This window comes from Notolabrus celidotus, chromosome 8 (assembly GCF_009762535.1).
Source record: "Notolabrus celidotus isolate fNotCel1 chromosome 8, fNotCel1.pri, whole genome shotgun sequence".
Classification (NCBI taxonomy): domain Eukaryota; kingdom Metazoa; phylum Chordata; class Actinopteri; order Labriformes; family Labridae; genus Notolabrus; species Notolabrus celidotus.
In genome coordinates, this window is record NC_048279.1 from 11,548,199 (window position 1) to 11,567,581 (window position 19,383).

Sequence of the window (19,383 nt, forward strand, 5' to 3'; positions counted from 1 at the left end):
AATGAAACAAAAGATAAAGATAGCTACAATTATCCACCATGTTGGTACATAAATACTATTATTATAATAGTATAATAATACTATTATTATTTCATGCAAGAGATAACCTTAAGGCCCAAATATTGTTTTCCATAAACAGTATCTTTAGTTGTTGTTGTTCTGTACAGTAAGGTTCCTGTAGAGGGCAGTGTTGTTGAGTTAGTGACAAACTGACATTGTGAAACCTTGCTCTTAAACTAAGACACAGCTCAATGATGTGTTTTCTGACTGTTTCCTAAAATCAGATGGCATTAAAAAAAAATTGGTTCCACATAGCAAACATACCTTCAACTTATACGTCCATAACAACAATATTTCTGCAAGGTCCAGAAGATTTGTGCTTTTGGACTTTCACATGAGTTCTATCTAAATGTATTAACAAAAAAATTGCAGCATTTCTATACATAAACCTTTCAGAGAAACAATTCAAATTAACACATGAATAACTGTATGTCTGCAAGGGGGATTTAAAAAAACACGCTGAGGAGAAGGTTAAAGTGTCAGGAGAGACACATCTAAGAAATATAGTTTAAGCTTAGTTATTAAACAGGTAAGTTGAAAATGAAGTGTATGCTTTAAAATTTCCATAAGCTTCTTTAAGCATTATCCTGCCTTGTTAAAGTTGTTTAAGAGCACTACGTCATGCAAAGTTACCACATGTATGACCTGTAGTGGACGCCACTGCAGGAAAACTGTGTAAGGAAAAACAGATTTAAACATCACACTGCACCATTTCTGCAGTTTCAAGTTAAAATTCAATGGATAGCTTAGAGCAAAAAGTCAAGAAAGGACTTGACTAAACAATCCATCTACAGAAGCAATATGTATCAGGATCAGGTTGCAAGAATTCCTCGAATTACAGGCTAAAACATGGAAAATCTCAAATTTCTATCTCAAATGCTGTGGTTATGTAATAGAAACCTCCAAAATTAAGACTCTTAAGATAATGGATGTTACCTGTTATAGCAATACTCTGCATTAATCAAATAATTTTCAATATGTATGGATTATTTAACAGCATTCTGCAATTACCATATTCATATAATTCAAAGCTTGAAACCTTTAAACCAGCCTTACTTGTATATTTAATGAGTTGATTTAATGTTCAACAGCAAAGATGCATTCAGGAAAGCAGAAAAAACACTTGATACTTGATTGTAATTTGAACTTACTTTGATTAAATAAACTTCAAAGAAGCAACATTCCCTTCTCCTTCCCCTTTAACTGAGAAAAGCAGTAGTGCCAGTCTCCTGACAGTTATTTTAAAACTAGCCATTTAAAGACAAAATTAGATATTGCCAAAAAATAAAATAAAACAAAATTAAAACATGGTCTCTGTCTTTTTACAGTATATAACTGTGATATTTGCTTACTATGTTATTATGTTACACCCTACTGCTCTACAATGGCATTTACATTTGAGATCTGTGAACTGGTCTTACTGTGCTGAAGTATTTTACTTCACATTTGAACTGAGTGTAGTATAAAATCAATACAAACACAATTGGTTCTGAAAATGCAAGTATATATATATATATATATATATATATATATATATATATATATATATATATATATATATATATATATATATTAACACCGCCCACATGGGCTGTCTCTTACACTAAAGCAATCGTACCACCTAGCATTGCCCCACGTGTCTCATGGCTCTTGCACAAAAACATCACGAGTGGTAGCTGCAGCTGTGGGAGCTACAAATACAGCACATGGTAGCGTTTGGTAGCTGCTTGTAGAGACGGACACCATCGGGCCCAAAAACTCCAAGCTTGATTAAGTCTCAGTTTCGAAGTTGAAGCTGCGGAACATTAACTTTTTTCAACAGTGTTTTTTTGAGACCCACAACTGTAAAATCATTCGTGTCTATTCAAGACTGTGACTGAGCGTTACAGTGCGCCTTTGAGGACCTTTAAAAACAGGTTTCCCACTCTGCAGCGGAGACTCAGACGCTAGCATGTCGACAGGCACAAAAGAAGTTAAAAGCTGCCCCATCCCCACCAGGGTCCTCACCCTGAAGGACTGGTCCCAACTACCCGACTGTTACAGCCAGACACCCGGGGGCACCCTCTTCTCCACCACGCCTGGAGGTAAGCAGTGTTTACACACTCTCTCTCCCTCTCTAACTCTATTTTTCTACAGTTTTCTTTCATTTTGAGTGAAAATACAGTTTTTGAAATGTGTTTTCATATTAAGTCCAATTTTAAAACAGGTATAGACACCATAGATATCAGTAGAAAAAGGTATCGAACTTAAGTTACTCTAACTTCTGGTTTTCAGCATACGTGCAAACACTCAGGACTGAACAATAAGCTCTCGCGAGATGTTGTTTACAATACAAAGGTATAAAACGACTGATGCAAGTTTCGCGAAATTTGGTCTTTGCACAATATAAATAAATCACATCACACGGTAAATCATAAGAGATGGAGATAAAATAAAGTGTCTTGTTGCTCACATTCTGCAGAGTGACAGTTGGCTGACACCCCCACCCCAACCAGCTCCTCATTGTCAACAAGTTTTCTGTTCCTTTTGATCTGGCATAGGGAAATACTTTGTGAACGAAATAACTTTACAAGGAAACAAAGAGTGATGTAACACCATAAGTGAACTAGTAACTATTCATTTTGATATAAAGTATTCTGAAGTAGAATCAGATCAGCAATATTTAATAACATATCACTGTAGGTATTTTTTATTGCTGTTCCTACAGTTCCTCTTTTGTCTTACTACTTATGTTTTAATATTGACATGCATATATGACAGCTAAAAGCATCACTTTCACACACATTGAAGTCTGAGCACACCTTCAGTTGTGTCTGCATCACAAACACTGACGTCTAAGACAACAACTAGTCAACATGTGTGACTCATGACTTGTGATTTGAAGAGGGTGTACGTGCCCAGGACAGCAAAGTGATTGGCCTTTGCAGTGGTGGAGGAGTTGGAGGCTGCCCTATCCCAGTAGCTCTCTGCTTTGCATTTCAGTAACAGTAGGGAACATTCTGTACAAGTTAAAAGGAGGAGGGAGAGGAAACGTCTAATGCATGGGGAGTATTTTAACTACATTGCTCTGGTAAACACAGGAGATGGAGGAAGTTGCAACACAGTTTGAACTTGTATTCTGTCAACTCTGCAACACATTTCACTCTTCTTTGCTCATGCCATGTGTGACTGGACTGCCCCCATTTTTTTTACATAACAGCTTTGAACTTGAATGCTGCTTGCAATGCATTGCTTGCGCTTTAGCTTAAATTCCAAACCCCTTTCCCTCGCCCCAACTCTTTCTCTCTGCTTGACTCTCCTTTGTCCAGGACGAACTGCTCACCCCTTGGTCATTACATAACATGTTTTCCTCCTAGAGAGGCTGAACAGATACTGTACATAACAGTTCAAACTCCAATACAGAAGCATAGGGCATTCCTTGACTCAGTCATGTCCTGGTCAAACTTATCACAACATGCTATTTATGACTTTGTTTTTGTTGGGACTTGGCCCGAGTCCATCTGTGACAGACATTAGACATGTCAAGAAGCTTTAACATGTGGCAGGCTGCAGGGTTTCTGCAGAGCTTTATACTTAAATCATATCTTAACGGCCATCTTTGAATACCTACTTGTGCCTGTTTCATCTGAAGCAATTGTTAAAACTTTTACTCTGTCAAAGAACTAAACATGTGGCTTTAATCCCAAGGCCCCATGTTTCAAAGAGAGAATGTTTTGTGCTCTGATTTCCAAGAACTCACTGCAGAGGTAGCCCTCGTCCCTCCCTTCTGTGCATATGCAGAACCTCCCTTTTCCCTCTCAAATTCCCTCCAATAGAGGGTAACAGTTCTCCCTCGATGTGCACCCTTCCTAGAATCCAATGCTCTGTACTAATGACACCACTATTTTCTGAACCCATGATATTCCAGCATATGGTCTGCTATGTTTGTCTTTGGTTTATTTACTTTACTTTTTTTCCAGATGTGAGATACATCAAACATCAAAGTTTCTTTCTCTCTTTTCCACCTAAAACACAGGTACTCGCATCATCTATGACAGAAAGTTTTTGTTGGATTGTCGAAACTCCCCTCTTGCCCGAACCCCCCCATGCTGTCTGCCCCAGATCCCAGGGGTAACGGTACCTGCCACACACCCCATGGGGAAACTGCAGGATCTGAAAGAGGAGGCGGAAGAGGATGAGAAGGATCTTGCAGGTAAACATACCTTTGTATAGTTATGTTTGCTCTGAGCTCATGTCAATATATGCAGCTGCTGTTGCTGTAAATTGCCACATCTTTGCAGCTCTCTTTGAAGCTGGAGCACATTTTGATTTGATAAAGCCCTAATTTGTGTCCCCTGTAACCAGTGAGAGAAAACACAATCAGTTTCCTCATTCATTGATTTATTCCTGCATAACTGAGTCTTTATTTTACATTGTTATGAATATAAATCATGTGATAATAGGGCAGATAGGTGCAGTGTGTGTCCCTGCGGTACCATGTCTGTTTTGGAAATCTAGCAGTTGTGGTTTGTCGAGGTCTGGGACAGGAGCTCAGTCATTTCCAGCACGTCTAAGTTAAGCCTTCACAGGCAGAGCCAGGCATGTAAAACTAGACCAGTGGCTTATAACTAAACAGACGTGCTATAATATTTTATACAGTGAAAGACAGATCCTGTCTGTATTTGAGGTTCATGCTATAAGCTGTTTTTTTTGGAGTGGTTGAAGATATGAACATATCTTTTGGGAAATATAGTTGTATAGTGCATGCTCAACTCCTGAGAGGATTCAGTGACTTGTTTGGGTTTGGACTTCATTTTGACATTGATTCTCTTGTGAGGCTTTAAACTGCAGTGTGACAGAAGGTTTTTGCTCATGGGCAAGTTGAAACATCTATTTAGTATCATGCAAATAGGTTCAGACATCAATCTGCCCCTCTCCATTCCTCCTGACAAGCACAAGACCATGAGGATTAGGGTTGACCCCTTTTTTTCAACTTCTGTCCCAGTTGTCTGGATTGGTAAACACACAGAACATTTCATGTGGTATGGATTTGGTAGCACCCCCCTTTAAGTCAAGTGTTTTGTTGTGTATTTTCTTGCCAGTTATAAATGTAAGATAACGTCTGTACTTGTCAGCGCTGCAGACAGTTGAGGTGTGGTTGTGCTTGTGGTGCAAACACACGTGATAACCACCAGCTGATTGTTAAATGCCTCCCCTCCTAATCTTTAACTGTTTCTTCTCTCTTTCCAACAGATGACAACCAGTTTGAGATGGACATCTGAGCTCCAGTATTACCTCCTATGGAGAGTTATTAGTTGAAAAAACTCCAGGTCATTAATGACTGTAATGCATTACATATAAAGCTTTTTTTCATCTTTTTTTAATAAAAGCTTTTGTGAGGAACCAAAAAGAATGAAACCATAGGGTGTTTTTGACCCTAAAATGTGTGAAGCACAGAAAAGTTAGAAGATGGTTTGACTGGTTGCTCACTCATATTGGAGCTGAGGCAGGATTTTGATTTAACTTTTTTATCTTTTGTAAATAAGAAAATTGCACCATGTAGCCTATTTTTTAAGTTGGGGAATATAAATGATTACATTACAACATGTAGAGTTTTTCCACTGCAGGAGTCAGTTGTTTTGTTGTTTTCCCCCCAAAAGTGGACGGCTTATTTTGTTTGTTTCAGGCAAACAAGTTTCTCCTAATATTGGGGGACAGGGCCTAATGAAAATCAGGATCTGCTCTGTTTGTGTATGGAAAGAGATGAAATGTGTATTATTTCAAATAAAGGCTAATCAGACTGTCTGCAAACACTTGTTAGTCCATTTTTTATTTCTGCATTTCACATTCTGTTTTTTAATTGTTTTTCTTCTATGATGAAAAATTAGAAAAAGGCCACATAAAATTATGTAATGTCTTATCTGAATGATTACAAAAGGAGGTGTATATATCTTTAGTGAAAAAGAAGGCTTTGTTTAGTCATTGATGCATCTTAAACATGTTATCTTTTTTTTTATATAGAATGTAAGAATCCCTGCTCTGTATTTTGAAGGTTTAAAGGTTATGATTCATGACATGAAGCTTGGGCTGTACAAGCCTTACACATGAATTTGTTGGATGTGATGGAGCGTGTCCATCAAGTATATCCATCAAACAGATCTTATATGTAACACCCTAAAACCAGCTTGTGTAATGGAAAAGCATGTGGCCACAGAAACCTACATGTTAGACAGTTAATGAGTTGCATAACCGCCTCATGTAAAGAGTGTTATGTATTTTGTGAACTCTGAAAATCAGCTCATATATGTTGAGTTGATTAGTGAAGCAGTTGCTTAAGTCTGTTAGCATAAAGGTCAAGCATAAGCAAAAATGTAAGCTTCTTAAGATGGAACAATTAACAGTCAGAATTATCTCAACATATCTTATCAGATATTTGAACATTACTAAAAATAAGTCTCGAAAACAAATAAGTTAGCTGAAGGTTGAAATTATCCACATTTATTTGAATTGCATCATAAAATGAAATAAAATTGCACCATTAAAACATGGTGCTGAAAGCTGCACAGACACATGCACACGATGTACGCAGCCTCTCACACCATGAACAGGGTCAAGGAGAAGTAAGCCTGCCTGTTCCAAATGCTGATCTGATAGATTAGAAAGTTGACTGTAGGTGTAGGCCTGGTCTTAAAGAATGAGGGCAGCTGAATCCCGAAGACTAAGGCACACTGAAACCACTCTGCAATGTGTGGGGTGGGAGGGGTGTCACACTTGCTGGTAATGTAGCAGGCTGTTATCTCAAACATGTAAGTATGACTTAATTGACAAAATAAAGCAGAACTTTTTATAGCACTAACAATATCTTCTACTTTTAAGCAACTGCTCAGCTTCTGTGCAGAATTCAGGTGAAAACAGATAAGCAGCCTTCTCTGTGCATCGTGTGAAAGTTGGTGATGTAGGTCAGTCAGTGGGTCAGTTTGCTCAGCTGTTCTTTTCCCGTGGCCTTGCAGGTGGGACCTGCCACTAATTTGCATTGCAAAGCTAACACTGGAGTTTTGGTTGACATGCTCAAATTTATTTACTGTTTTAATTCTTAGACTAAGAGCAGATTTAAACATGCCCATAATTTGGTTCTTCATAATCCTTGCTTCGCCTCACTGTATACCATACAGGTTACTGTGCCCTACACCAGATTGTGGACTCTTGCTGCAATTAAAGTGTTGATAAGATAACGTGTTGCCAAAAAGTCAGGTTAATACTTTGTCGTTTTACTGTTTGTGTACTTGGCTCTTTTTGTAAAACGTGCAGTTTGACCTGCATGAACTGTTCGAACGTGTGTGTGTGTGTGTGTGTGTGTGTGTGTGTGTGTGTGTGTGTGTGTGTGTGTGTGTGTGTGTGTGTGTGTGTGTGTGTGTGTGTGTGTGTGTGTGTGTGTGTGTGTGTGTGTGTGTGTGTGTTTTGTGCAAGGTGCACGTGAGAACAGGGCCAGGAACCAGGTGACAATAGAAACTGCTATATAAACCCACAACGTAGTTTTGAGGGATTTGATTTTTGGCATAGGAGGAGATATAACACTGAAATTGGTACTCATACGTACTCTACAGGTCTCTCTCTCTCTCTCTCACACACACACACACACACACACACACACACACACACACACACACACACGTTTTTGGTGATAGAGACTGGCATGCAACCCATGTCTGCTACACTTGGAACAAATTACTCAACAGGTTGTCCACTATAAATCCTTCCACCTCAGATGACCATTTCATGACAAATGATTACAGCATAAGGTACATCATAAGGTAAGGGGACTGTTGACTCTCTGGCTCAAAATAGCTCTCACATGACTAAAAGGTCAGATGGGAGGGGACAAATGCACACGTGTCCTTGTTTATATTTAAAATGATTGTTTAGACAAAAGCACAAGATTTATGTGTCAAAAAAATTGCCTCACTTTTCCATCTGCAGGATAGCAATACTGCTAAACTATACTAGTCATGCAAATCAAATAGTGTATACTTATTATGACCACATGCCACATAACTGTTAATGAAAAATTATGCACATTTATTCACACCCACATAATTTATAACCTACAGTTATATGATATTGGAAATAAACAGTATACTAATCATGCGCATTTGAGATTAAAAATATTAAATTACAGAATATTTGTCATTATAGCTATCCTTTGGTCGGGGGAAGCTCCCCCTAGCATGTTTATGTGTTGGCATATGACAGTAACACATAAGACTGTAAATAGGTTTATGAACAAGATATCCCTTACTGAGCTGCAGCCAAAATTGTCTGCAAACATGTGGCAAGATTGTATTAATATCCACAGATGTGATATATTTTCTCTGTATACTGTATATTTTTGACAAACTAACATGTTTTAAAAAGATAACTAGACATATTTCAGAGGGATACGTTTAAAGCACAATATTTATACACAAAGTAGACAGCACTGTCGTTACATCCCTCCAATTACACAGTAAAGGCTTCACCTTTGCTTGTGGAGAATCAGTCAGAGGTGTGATTGCCATACATTCATGAAATACTGTCTTGGAGAACACCTGCCTTCTAGTACTGTAAACAGCTCCACTCCGAAGACCCCTGACACCCCCCTGCATCAATAAACCCTGGTAAACTTGTGCCTCATTGCCCTTTTCCATCTCCCTCCCCCCTATTGCACTCCTTGCTCCCCTCTACTTTCCCTGTAAGAGGGTTGGGTAGCATTGGCTGGTAGCTGAGGCTCTATTTTTGTCAGCTACTCCTGTTGAAGCTGTTGGGACAGGCTCAGGCTGTATTGCCAGAGAGACGGTGTAAACAGGCACTCAAACACAGGGCCTGCTTTGTGACATCTATGGTGACAGGGAGGGCACAGGGGCTAAGGCTTGTCTCAGACAGGGACTCACATTGAAAAATTCTATTTATATTACACTGGGTCATTTACCATGTAAGATGTTAATCAGCTGTTTTACAAGGGGACTTCTGCTGGTTAAAAAATTGAATCAAGTTCACTGCTGCATTTAAAGAGGTAAAATTGGTTTAGTTAGTTGTAGAATCTCTAAACACTCCTCAGAAGAACTGTCTGCTGCCAGGACAGATGCAAAATATGTCGCCAGTGATAGTATCTGTCACCAACATCTTTTCCATTCATAACTTTGTCCTGGTTTAAAAATAGCATTATGTGTATATGTCAAAGGTCAGGTCCTTGTTTTTTGGGAGCACCACTGATCCACAACTATGTCTGTTAGTGTATGCTATCTATTGTGTAAATTCACTCTGCAAGCCTTTTCGCATACATACCACATGGTCTGGTTTCACCTTACAGAATGGAGAACATTTCATTTAAGTTCCTCTGTCAATGGCAGCTGTCATGCCTGCTGGTATGTTACTATATTCATACTGTATTCATGTCATGTCTGATGGAGGAACTGAGATGATGTTTCACAACTCTGTCCTCCAACCCTAACTCCCGTTGTATCTTTGTGCAATGCATGTGCGAGAATGCAGGACTTCTGCTTGTAATGCTCAACTCGTTTTTTTGCCACCTTAACCTGAAATTTCCTCCACCACTGTCTTTCATGCACTCTGTATGTTCATGAACTCAGTAAAGAATATACTGAGTATACATGTGGTTTTAAATATGTGCACATGTTGGATGTTTTATCACTGCCCACCTAAAACATGTACTGGCTGCCACTGATTTAGTGTCATATGCAGAGCAGACCAGAGCCAAAGCTTTGTTGTGTTTTAAGATAAACTAAACACACTTACTTCCTTACTTACTTACTTACTGAAATATGTCAACACAGGGTTTTACAATTACACATACATGATATCATCTTATCTTGTAGCTAGCATATTGTCCAGTGCTTTTTATTTGCTAAAGCTTTCCATGACATGTAGCTGAACTTTGTTTCATTGAGTACCAATGAGAGGCTAAATTTGTAGGCTATTTAAGTATCTTGTGCACAGTGGCATGCACTGGTGATAAGTCAATTTCCGCAAACAAAAATAAAGAAATCTGCATTCAAGAAAAAACTCATCTCAAACCTCAAACTCAGAAGAAAAGCAAGCATCAGCCAACCACATAGGAGAAGACTTTGAGTAGTCTGACATCTGGTGGTAGAGCATCAGTAACGCACCCAAATGAAACCGGTCTGCTGTTTCATTCTAAATATACAACATAACGGTGATCTAGCCTTATGAAGACCTCCAAATGAGCTTAAACTAATTGAAAACAAAATGTCATGATTAATAACATAAGCTATATGAGCTTGTTGAATGAAAAAAAAAAAGAAAATTCCAGTGAAGACAGCTGCTTGGTCACTAATTAATGATTAACATTTGTTACATAGTCATCCTCCATTACCGTATTTATTTCGTCAGTGACTCGGTGATGCAGTCTTTTTAATCATTTATTCAGTCAGATGATCAGGAGTCACCGATTTTCCCCTTACGCCTCTCTGCTCATCGCTCTGGATTCTGATTGGACGCTCAGAGCAGCGGGCTGTTGAAATAGCCAATCGCGTTCTTTGTTGCTGCCCATGACGTACCCTGCGTGTGACGTAGTGTCGCACGGACTCCACACGCACTGGTTTTCATACACAGTCAATGGTTTCGGCGGACAAGAGGGTCGCTCATTGCGGTATAAAATATTAGTAATAAACGCTGAAGGCAGGTGCAGTTTTTGTCTGCACCGGCGTCACTGTTCTCCTCTCAAACAGGAATATATTTGGCTCAAAGGTAGGTGGTCCACACTCATGCGTAATTCTTATTTTTGTCAAGAGCCTAGTCATCACGAACTTAGGGGGCTAGAAAATATGTCAGTGCTGTGGAGGGTTTTGGCCTGCAGGTTCTCCTCCATGATAACAGCTTTAAATAATTCTTAACACAAACAGTTATGATAATAATTCACATAAATACTCAATGCTATTAAAAATACTTAATGCAAGTATAATAATATTAAGAAACTAGGTTAAACCCGAATCCGATCAACGTTTTCCAATCACATTGCATTGTTTACGAGACAAAGGTTTTGGTAGCGGCTCTTTGCATGATACTATTTCACTGCACCAATCCGTCGTGACTTGGTGTGAGTGTTAATGTGGTTCAGATTCTTCTTAATGAGGCCCAATGGGGTCTCTTTGTGTGCACCCAGTCTCTTGGTCTTGTGATCTCTGCAGGCATAAAGGAGGTAAACAGGTTGCCAGGATACGAAATTCCTACTCACGGTGATAAGTAATGGTAACTGAACCCGAGGCCCACATATGCCTGGTCTTTAAAACCTGCCCCATTTGGCCATAGTATAAAGGATAACTCCAGGAATTTACTGTGTCACATGGTATGTTGATATGGACAATGAATTTCCTGTTAAACCTCCATGTAGAAAGATAACTTCCTGATTTGCTCACATATCTCTGTTGGTTCATGAGGCTTGAATAAACATCCAGAACATGAACATTTACACGGGAAAAAATGCCCCTCCAAAAACAAGGTACTTTTCCCTTGAAATAAACAAAATAATCTGCCAATAAAACAAGTGAAAAATTGTCCTGGTAAGATTTTTCAAATAAGACGTAATATTTAGAAAATTTGATCTTAAAATTAGCAGGGAAAAGTTATTTAAGCAATATTTAACCAGTATTTTAAAGCTTAGTGTCTCAGAATAAGCCAGGAATGCTAACAATTAATATTTTTTCTCTCAAAAAAAGATTTGCGCACTAAATTTTATGTCAACTTCTTCAGTTGAGATATATTCACCTTAATTTGAGATGTATTATAGTGGCACTGCTCTAGGTTTAAGACCATCTTGTTCTTGAAATAAGATTACAAAGTTTAATTTGAGCTTTTGAGATATAATGTCTTCTCATAGTGAGCTGGATATACTAATATTCATACATGTTGTTTTTTAGGATACGCTAGCTATGCTCAAAAGTAGGTGTTTCATTGTGTAGTTTGAAGTTTACAGTTTGAAAACTGTAACCCACCCTTAAAAAAACAACTTTTCTTCATTTCTTTCTTTCTTTCTTTCTTTCTTTCTTTCTTTCTTTCTGTCTTTTATCAATGGAGCTGTTTTCTGATAGATTCTCCGATAAAATGCATTTCCTTAAATCAAGTAAATGGTTTGTCTTAAATCAAGATTATCTGTCTTCAACAAATAAGATCTCAGCTTGAAAAATGTATAAAATGTAAAAAAAACCTTGTTTCTTCTAAATTGCAACTCAAAATAAGATCATTTCAAGATTGTTTGACTTAAAAATGTACTTAAGATGCACTGTTTTAAAACAAGTCCCTCTATCTTGCTCAAATGTTACTTGTTAATTAAATGTATCTTAAATCAAGTGGGATAAGAGATTTTGACTAAAAATGAGACAATTTCACTTGGTAAGATTTTGAGTTTTTGCAGTGTACTGTTACAAGTTTCACAACAGCCTGTCCTCCTGGATGAGTGTTTAGATCTGTTTGATTCTGCACCTTGTTTTGCCTCTGCTGTAATCTTAAGAGGCCTTTAGGGTATTAGGTTATTAACTTCCACCTGCTAAGCAGCTTTTTTATTAAATGTTTAACGCTGCCATTATTATCACACTTTTTTTTAAGTGAGCTGCTTGTTAACTTCTTTGGCAACACATATTGTACAACGTCATCATGACATCCAGAGGTTTATGTATTTGAATAAGTCCATATCCCAGCCTGTTTCAGGTGTCTCTAAGGCTGTTTTCAAAACCACCTACTATACTAGCAGTATGTACTGATTTAGCCAAAATTCAGTAGTCTGTAGTAAGTAGTATGTGAACAAGAGCAAAATCTGGAGTATGTCAAAACTCCCCGGATGTTGTACTGATTCAGGAAAATTTCACAGTATGCATCAGACCAGTCTGCCTCGAATACTGTTTCCCACAATGCACAGCGCTCGTTCCGCTTTTTCTTTTCTCTTCTTTTTTTGACGGTGGGAACTCAGTTTTTAGGTGCTGTGAAAATTATTAAATTCCATATAAACCCCTTCTTAATTTTTTAAATCATAAGTGAATGCTAAAGAAGCAGTTTCTCTATCAGCTTGTCTGTTGTTTACTTTTGCTTTCCGAAACTGGAAATTCAGTGACGTCTGGCCCAGGGTACTGCAACAGAGATTGAACAGAACAGTCATACTACATACTAAATTGCCGTTTCGAAAACAGCCATAGTGTGTGTCTGTACTCAGGATATCCACAGTGATACTGTTGTGGAAACATTGTCTGAGCTCACAGCCTATTCATGCAGGGGAAAAACAAATGAAGCACATGCAAATGAAAGAAAAGCAAACATACACACAGACTGTGAAGTCGATCCCTTTAAATGACCCCTCATTAAATGTGAACACTCCTAACACTGGTGTGGATTTATGTTGGTATAATAAAGGCAAAGTTTGCCACAAGGTGAACTTTGCCGCTGTAGAAATGCAGTCCAGTGTCAGATTACTGATTATTTGTGAGCTCCCTTGGAAAGAAGCCCTCTCTCAGTCAGTACCCAGTAACGCAACACCTCTGAGACGCGGATGAGCTCGAACAAAACTCCAACTGCCAACAAAAGACGCCTCCGTGTTAACACTGAGAAAGAGATCTGGTAATTGCTTTATTTTACTACTCACACGGCCTCAAGCTACAACAAAAACAAACCATAAGGGATTGCTCTGTTCCTCCTGGTGCATGGTAACCATAGCTACAGAGGCCTTGCCATCTGTCAGTAGCCTTAAGAACACATTCAGGTGCTGAATGTCCGGCCATCTTGTGAAAAAAAAAAGAAGCAGAGAGGAGTTCACTGCAGATGTGAAAACAGGAAGTAGCAGTTTTGATTCAGCAGAGTTATTCCTTATATTATCCATGACCTTGTGGTTTTTCTTCCACTTTAACAGACATTATATGAAATGTAGTCAGCATCTTATGAGTCAGAACTTACATAAGATGCTAATCTTAAACCTTGTGGAGGTTATAGCCAAATTGATGCCCTCACTTTACAGTTTCTGCGTTGCTTTCTGATGAACAGCAGATTGGATGTAGATAGCTGAGTGCTGTTGGGCTGTTTATAGTGTACATAGACAATGTGACAGAGGAATCCTTGGAGGCCTTGAGGACTTGCTGTTTTCCATCTGGCCCCTTTTAGTTTGTTGTGGCTGTTCTACCTGAGCAAGTCCACTCATGGAGGCTAGCATAAGGGCTGTGATGGACCCTGATCTGCTCTATCAGAGGCCGTTGGTGCTTGTTCGGGTAAATGCACTTTGTTCTCATGAGGAGTCTAATGGGACAAATAACCTTTAGACACTTAGCTGATCAAAAACACGGGTTGCATTATCTGTAAGAGCTTAATAATAAAAAACACTCAGCTCAAGTTACAGCATTATCAGGGTGTTTTTTTAACATCCTCTTTTTTGTTTTTCACACTTATCACAGTGAAACTAGAAATGCGTGATGTTCAGAATCTGATGTGTCGCTTTCTTCATGCTTGTCTTTCTGAGCAAAGAAGAAAACCAAGTGTGAAGTTTCTACCAGAGCAGGGTTTAGTCTCTTCTTTCCCTCTCTGTCCCATGTTGCAATTGATTGTCCTCAGCCTGCACACCGTGACGATGACTCCTCCATTAGTAACGTCTGTGTGTGAACAAAAGCATGATGGTGCTTATCTCTGGTAGGCCTGATGGGGGTTGTGATTGACCGGTGACTCACAAGACACCCTCACAGATAATGAAGTCTTGCTGTGCTGGTCTTTACTGTTTGGCTGTGGAGACTATGGTTGTTTTTTAAGACGTTAGACTGAAAATCCATGAAGTAGCAGGAGCTGGGTTAAGGAAACAGGGAGGACTCTCTCTGCTGTGTACTTATAGTTTCTGTGGAACAATTGCTTCATTTCATGGCTGCCTGAAAATGTTCTCATGCTCTCATATCAGGACTCAGAGGAATTCAGGTCCTCATGTGACTCTCAGGGCTGATTAACTCATGCTTACTCAATTACATACATACAATACTCCACTTTGTCCTGATTCCAACTTCTGTTAAACAAACCGGAATAAAATACTTCTCACTGCTTTAAGAAAAAAACTTTATTTATTTACAGGTTATTTAAAGCTTCACTTTATAATAAAATATTTCTTTAATTCTGTGATTCAGGTGATTCTTCAACCCAAAGATGAATTTTGAGCAGCCCCCTCCATACCCAGGTGGTGGCCCCACAGCTCCAGGCTACCCAGCCCAGGGCCCGCCACCACAAGGCTACCCTGCTCCAGGTTATCCTCCGCAGGGATACCCTGTCAACATGGAGCAGCCTAACCCAGCCTACCCAAACTATGGTGCAGGTCCAATGGGCCCTGGAGGTCCTTACCCTGGCCCGGGACCTTATCAAGGATACCCTGGACAACCACAGTTTGGCTGGCAGGGGGGTCCCCCTCCAGGGCCCATGTATGGGGAAGCACCCAAAAACACAGGTGAGTGGTGACACAGGAGGTTGTAATTAGGGCTGGGTGATAATTCGATAACGATAATTATCATGATATAATTTTTCTCAATATGAATACAACATGTACAATAAATATGCTATATAAATAAACCTGTAATTACACCCCCCAACTAAACCTCCCCATTAAATCTACTTTTAGGATGTGGGTAAAGGAAGAGCACAGAGACAACTTCTGCTGTGCATTTCCAACACATTTACAGTCCACCGCGACTGTCATGAATAACCGATGCATTCACTGCACTGTGGGAAACCATCACTCCGCCCGTAACCCTTGGTATTCTTAAAGGGAAGTGCATTACTCAAAACAATACTCTACTAAACTGATACACAGTACACAATTTGATATATCTTTGTTGTAAATTTGAATCAAATTATGCAAATAACCTCAACCTGAGAAAAATAAGAATCTACAAACTAAAACTTCACAAAAATCTCATCTTACCCAAAAGACCTGCTTCCTAGCACCGTCAGAAATGATGGATTGAAGAAACTGATCAGAAAACTAAATCCAGATACAAGCTAACAAACTTTCTGATTTCTTCAACTTTCACCCAGGACCAAAAATCTGCCTTTAAATTCAATGAAATAATGATTTGATATTTATCGTGATAATTATCGATACTGACTGATATGAAAATCGCCCAGCCTAGTTGTAATACACAGTTATCATTGTAGTGTCAGGATAGACTGGCTGTTTTCCTGATTGTCTGTTGTTGCCATAACATCTGAAATGTCAGGAATGCTGAAACTGTTTCTTCTCTTAATCTTTGGATTTCAAAAGTTCATCAAGCAGTCAGCAGTTCCATTCTGTGGAAACATTGTTGATACACAGACACAACATTTAAAGAGGCTCCTCAGATGAAAGCTTTGTTTACTCTTTGTCGGTGTGCAAGCAAACTTTCTGCAGAACAGGACTGATGACTGAGGGCTGTGTAGGGGGAGAGATAACAGATTGACCAGTTTGACAATGTGTTTGTATGCAAATTTAGAATAATGTTAGACTTTAAATGAAGGGATGCTATAGGTCAGTGATTTAATTTACTACAACGGTAAAAACATGTTTTTTTTATTAGAGGTGAAAAAGACAAATAAAATGATAAATGTCAAACCAATGATCAAATACTGTTCCTAATAGTGCTTTAAATCAGCTAGATAATGCCCTTTGCTGTCTCTTTTGGTGATGTGACCCTGTCTTGATGGTTGCAGCAGTGTGTCATAGCCCCCCAAACAGCCTTTCTGTTTTTTACATAACTCTTTTTTTAAGCTTCAGAGTTCCAAAAAAAAAGCCCAGGTTTAAATAATGAAACGAACGATGGCTGACTTCCATTTGGCTCCTTCGGTTTAAAGTCAAGAAGCCACAATATAGAAGCAGGAACCATCAAAGGTTTGGCTTTCTGCTCACAAGATATTGAGTGTGCAATCTGTTCTTTAAATAGATTCATATCTATTGAGCAGTTTATTGAATGAACTGTCCTGACCGCTTAGACTAAGAGAAAAATGCCAAAAGCTGTTAGTGTGAAGAGAAAGCAAGTGCAGATTAGATTGTGTGAAGTCAAGCAGGTTTAAGATTAAAAGGTGTGTTAATGCAGTAACACCTCAAACTGAGCATCCAGGATAAAGAGCACAAGTTGTGAAACTGAAATGCCTTTGCAAAATATTCAAATTTAATATGCAAAGAAAACCATGAAGCTTCCAGTTAGCACCTTTTATGTAGCAAGCAGTGAGGTGTTACTGCTTGTGTTACTGAATTTAGATTAGCCTCTTCTGGTGGATTAAAGGAGATGGTTCTGCTATCAGGATTCTCACTTTGAGTCATTTGATAGACATGATCGTTAATAACACAGAAGCATCATTAACCAGATATTTGTCCTACAATTATCAGTCTTCAGCTCGTTAAGTGACTTTATCTCTTGACCCTGAGCTGGTCACTGTGGTTACACACTCACCTATGTCATGAGTCAGTGCACATGGTTGTTAAAAGCTGGCCGATTGTTCCCCTCCACATAAATGATTAATCACAAACACAAGGAGAAGGAGATGTATTTATTCAGGCCTGTTGTGTGACTTGTCTCTTTGTCTGGAGCAGATGGTAAAGCTAACATATGGGTGACATAATCCTTTCATATAACCAGCCTCATCGGGATGTATTGACTCTGCGTCCACTGCTCTACATGTAGTGAAGGGGAAGCCTTGTTGGAGGGCTTGGAGGTGTGTCATTAGGAAACCTCTCATTTCATTGGTTTATTGGTACTTCAGAGCGATGCTACTCTACTGTATAACTGTCTGATCATGGCTCTTGGCTGCTATGGCATTACCATAGTGATGTGCCTCCCATGATGAACGGAATTAGAGGAGAATCACAGCAGCCGTGGTCACACTTCAGTTCACAGTTTGAGACCTGATGGTGTGATTCCAAAGAATTATCTCTGCTTTTATGCGGGTTTGCAAACAAAATCACTAATTGCTCTCTTTTAATTGTCCTCTCACCTCTCCTTACGACCTTGTCATCTTTTTCCTTCCTTTCCTTCTGCTCGGCTCTCTCTCTTTGTTTTTCTCTCCAGTGTACGTGGTGGAGGACAGGAGAAGAGACGACTCAGCCGACACATGCCTGACAGCCTGCTGGACAGCTCTGTGTTGCTGCTGTCTCTGGGACATGCTGACATAACGTATTCCCTGAATGTCCGCTCCCATTACCCTCTTGTCCCCCATTTCTGTGCCTCGAGCCCCGTCACCCCAATCCCCCCCGTCTGCCTTACACCTCACACTCCTTCAAAACCACTCCCACTTATTTCCTCTCCAAGTCTTATGCTCGTCAATTAAAAAAGCCTTGATCCCATATGGACGTCTCCTGAACAAGCCACTTATTCCTCCTTAATGTGAACCCTCAGCACTGACTGATGTCTGACTGACTGACCCTGTACAGGGGAAACTCTGTAGCAGCTTGTAACTGAGCTTCTAAGCATAACCTGAATCTCAGGCTCCTGGCTGTAACTTTATACCAACACGCAAACACGCACACACACACCAAACTAGTTACACAATAACACGCACACACATACAGTGTACTTGGATCTCAGGCTCATCTAGTGTGAGGCTCTTTGGCACTTTATGATGATTACCTCTGTAAAATATTACTCCTGCCTTCCCTCTCAGCCATCTCCAACCCTCCCTAACCCCGCATTAAGCTATGCTTCTCCCTTTCGCCAAGGACAAGCCTGTGTACTAGACCCTCCATTTCCCACAAGCTACCAAGACCCTGGCTACTAATGAGCCACGGTTCGCTCTTAAGAAGCTGATGCTTGAAATGTGTCCCTTTCATTTGCACAGAAGCTGTTTTTGCAGACGTTCGTCTTCAAGTGAAATCATACTACAACAAATGGAATGCATTTTTGATGATGACAGTGATTTATGTTTGATTACTGTTCACATTCGAAGGCCTCAATGTTTCTTATGTTCATGGTTCTCTTGATCTGGAAAATTATTCCATTATTATTTTTACTAATATCTTGGAGATAAAAACTGAAAATGTGAAAAAAGTTGTGATTGCAGAAGAAACCAAATGACTTGTATATGCCTTTTTGCTTTGGATGAGAATCTTGCATTAAAATAATTTATTCCCATTAATTATAAGGCTTCTTCATTTATGTGTATTTTGGCGAAATCAAGTGTGAGTGGTGTGTGGGTGGTTCAAGGGAAATAGGGAGTATAGATCAGTGTACAGTAGCTGCCTGGGGCCTGGCCGGATCCATTCAACTATTTATAACACAGCTGCTGGAGCAGGATGTTGGTTGCAACATGGCTCCCTGCCTGACGCACTGAAAATATGTTTTACTAAAGTGAAGC

General features: G+C 39.3%; 2 protein-coding genes across 2 annotated transcripts; both read left to right on the top strand.

Annotated features, from left to right (window-relative positions):
• The first annotated feature begins 1,679 nt into the window (after positions 1 to 1,679).
• On the top strand, positions 1,680 to 5,850 carry eif4ebp3l (eukaryotic translation initiation factor 4E binding protein 3, like). Its single transcript, XM_034689791.1, has 3 exons — positions 1,680 to 2,144; positions 4,076 to 4,252; positions 5,293 to 5,850. Exons 1-3 carry the CDS (start codon positions 2,012 to 2,014, stop codon positions 5,319 to 5,321), a joined length of 339 nt encoding a protein of 112 aa, XP_034545682.1. The 5' UTR covers positions 1,680 to 2,011; the 3' UTR covers positions 5,322 to 5,850.
• A 4,764-nt stretch (positions 5,851 to 10,614) lies between these two features.
• zgc:165573 (cysteine-rich and transmembrane domain-containing protein 1) lies at positions 10,615 to 19,164 on the top strand. Its single transcript, XM_034690761.1, has 3 exons — positions 10,615 to 10,803; positions 15,195 to 15,508; positions 18,102 to 19,164. The coding sequence occupies exons 2-3, from the start codon at positions 15,214 to 15,216 to the stop codon at positions 18,203 to 18,205; spliced, it is 399 nt and encodes a 132-aa protein (XP_034546652.1). The 5' UTR covers positions 10,615 to 10,803; positions 15,195 to 15,213; the 3' UTR covers positions 18,206 to 19,164.
• The last annotated feature ends 219 nt before the right edge of the window (positions 19,165 to 19,383 follow it).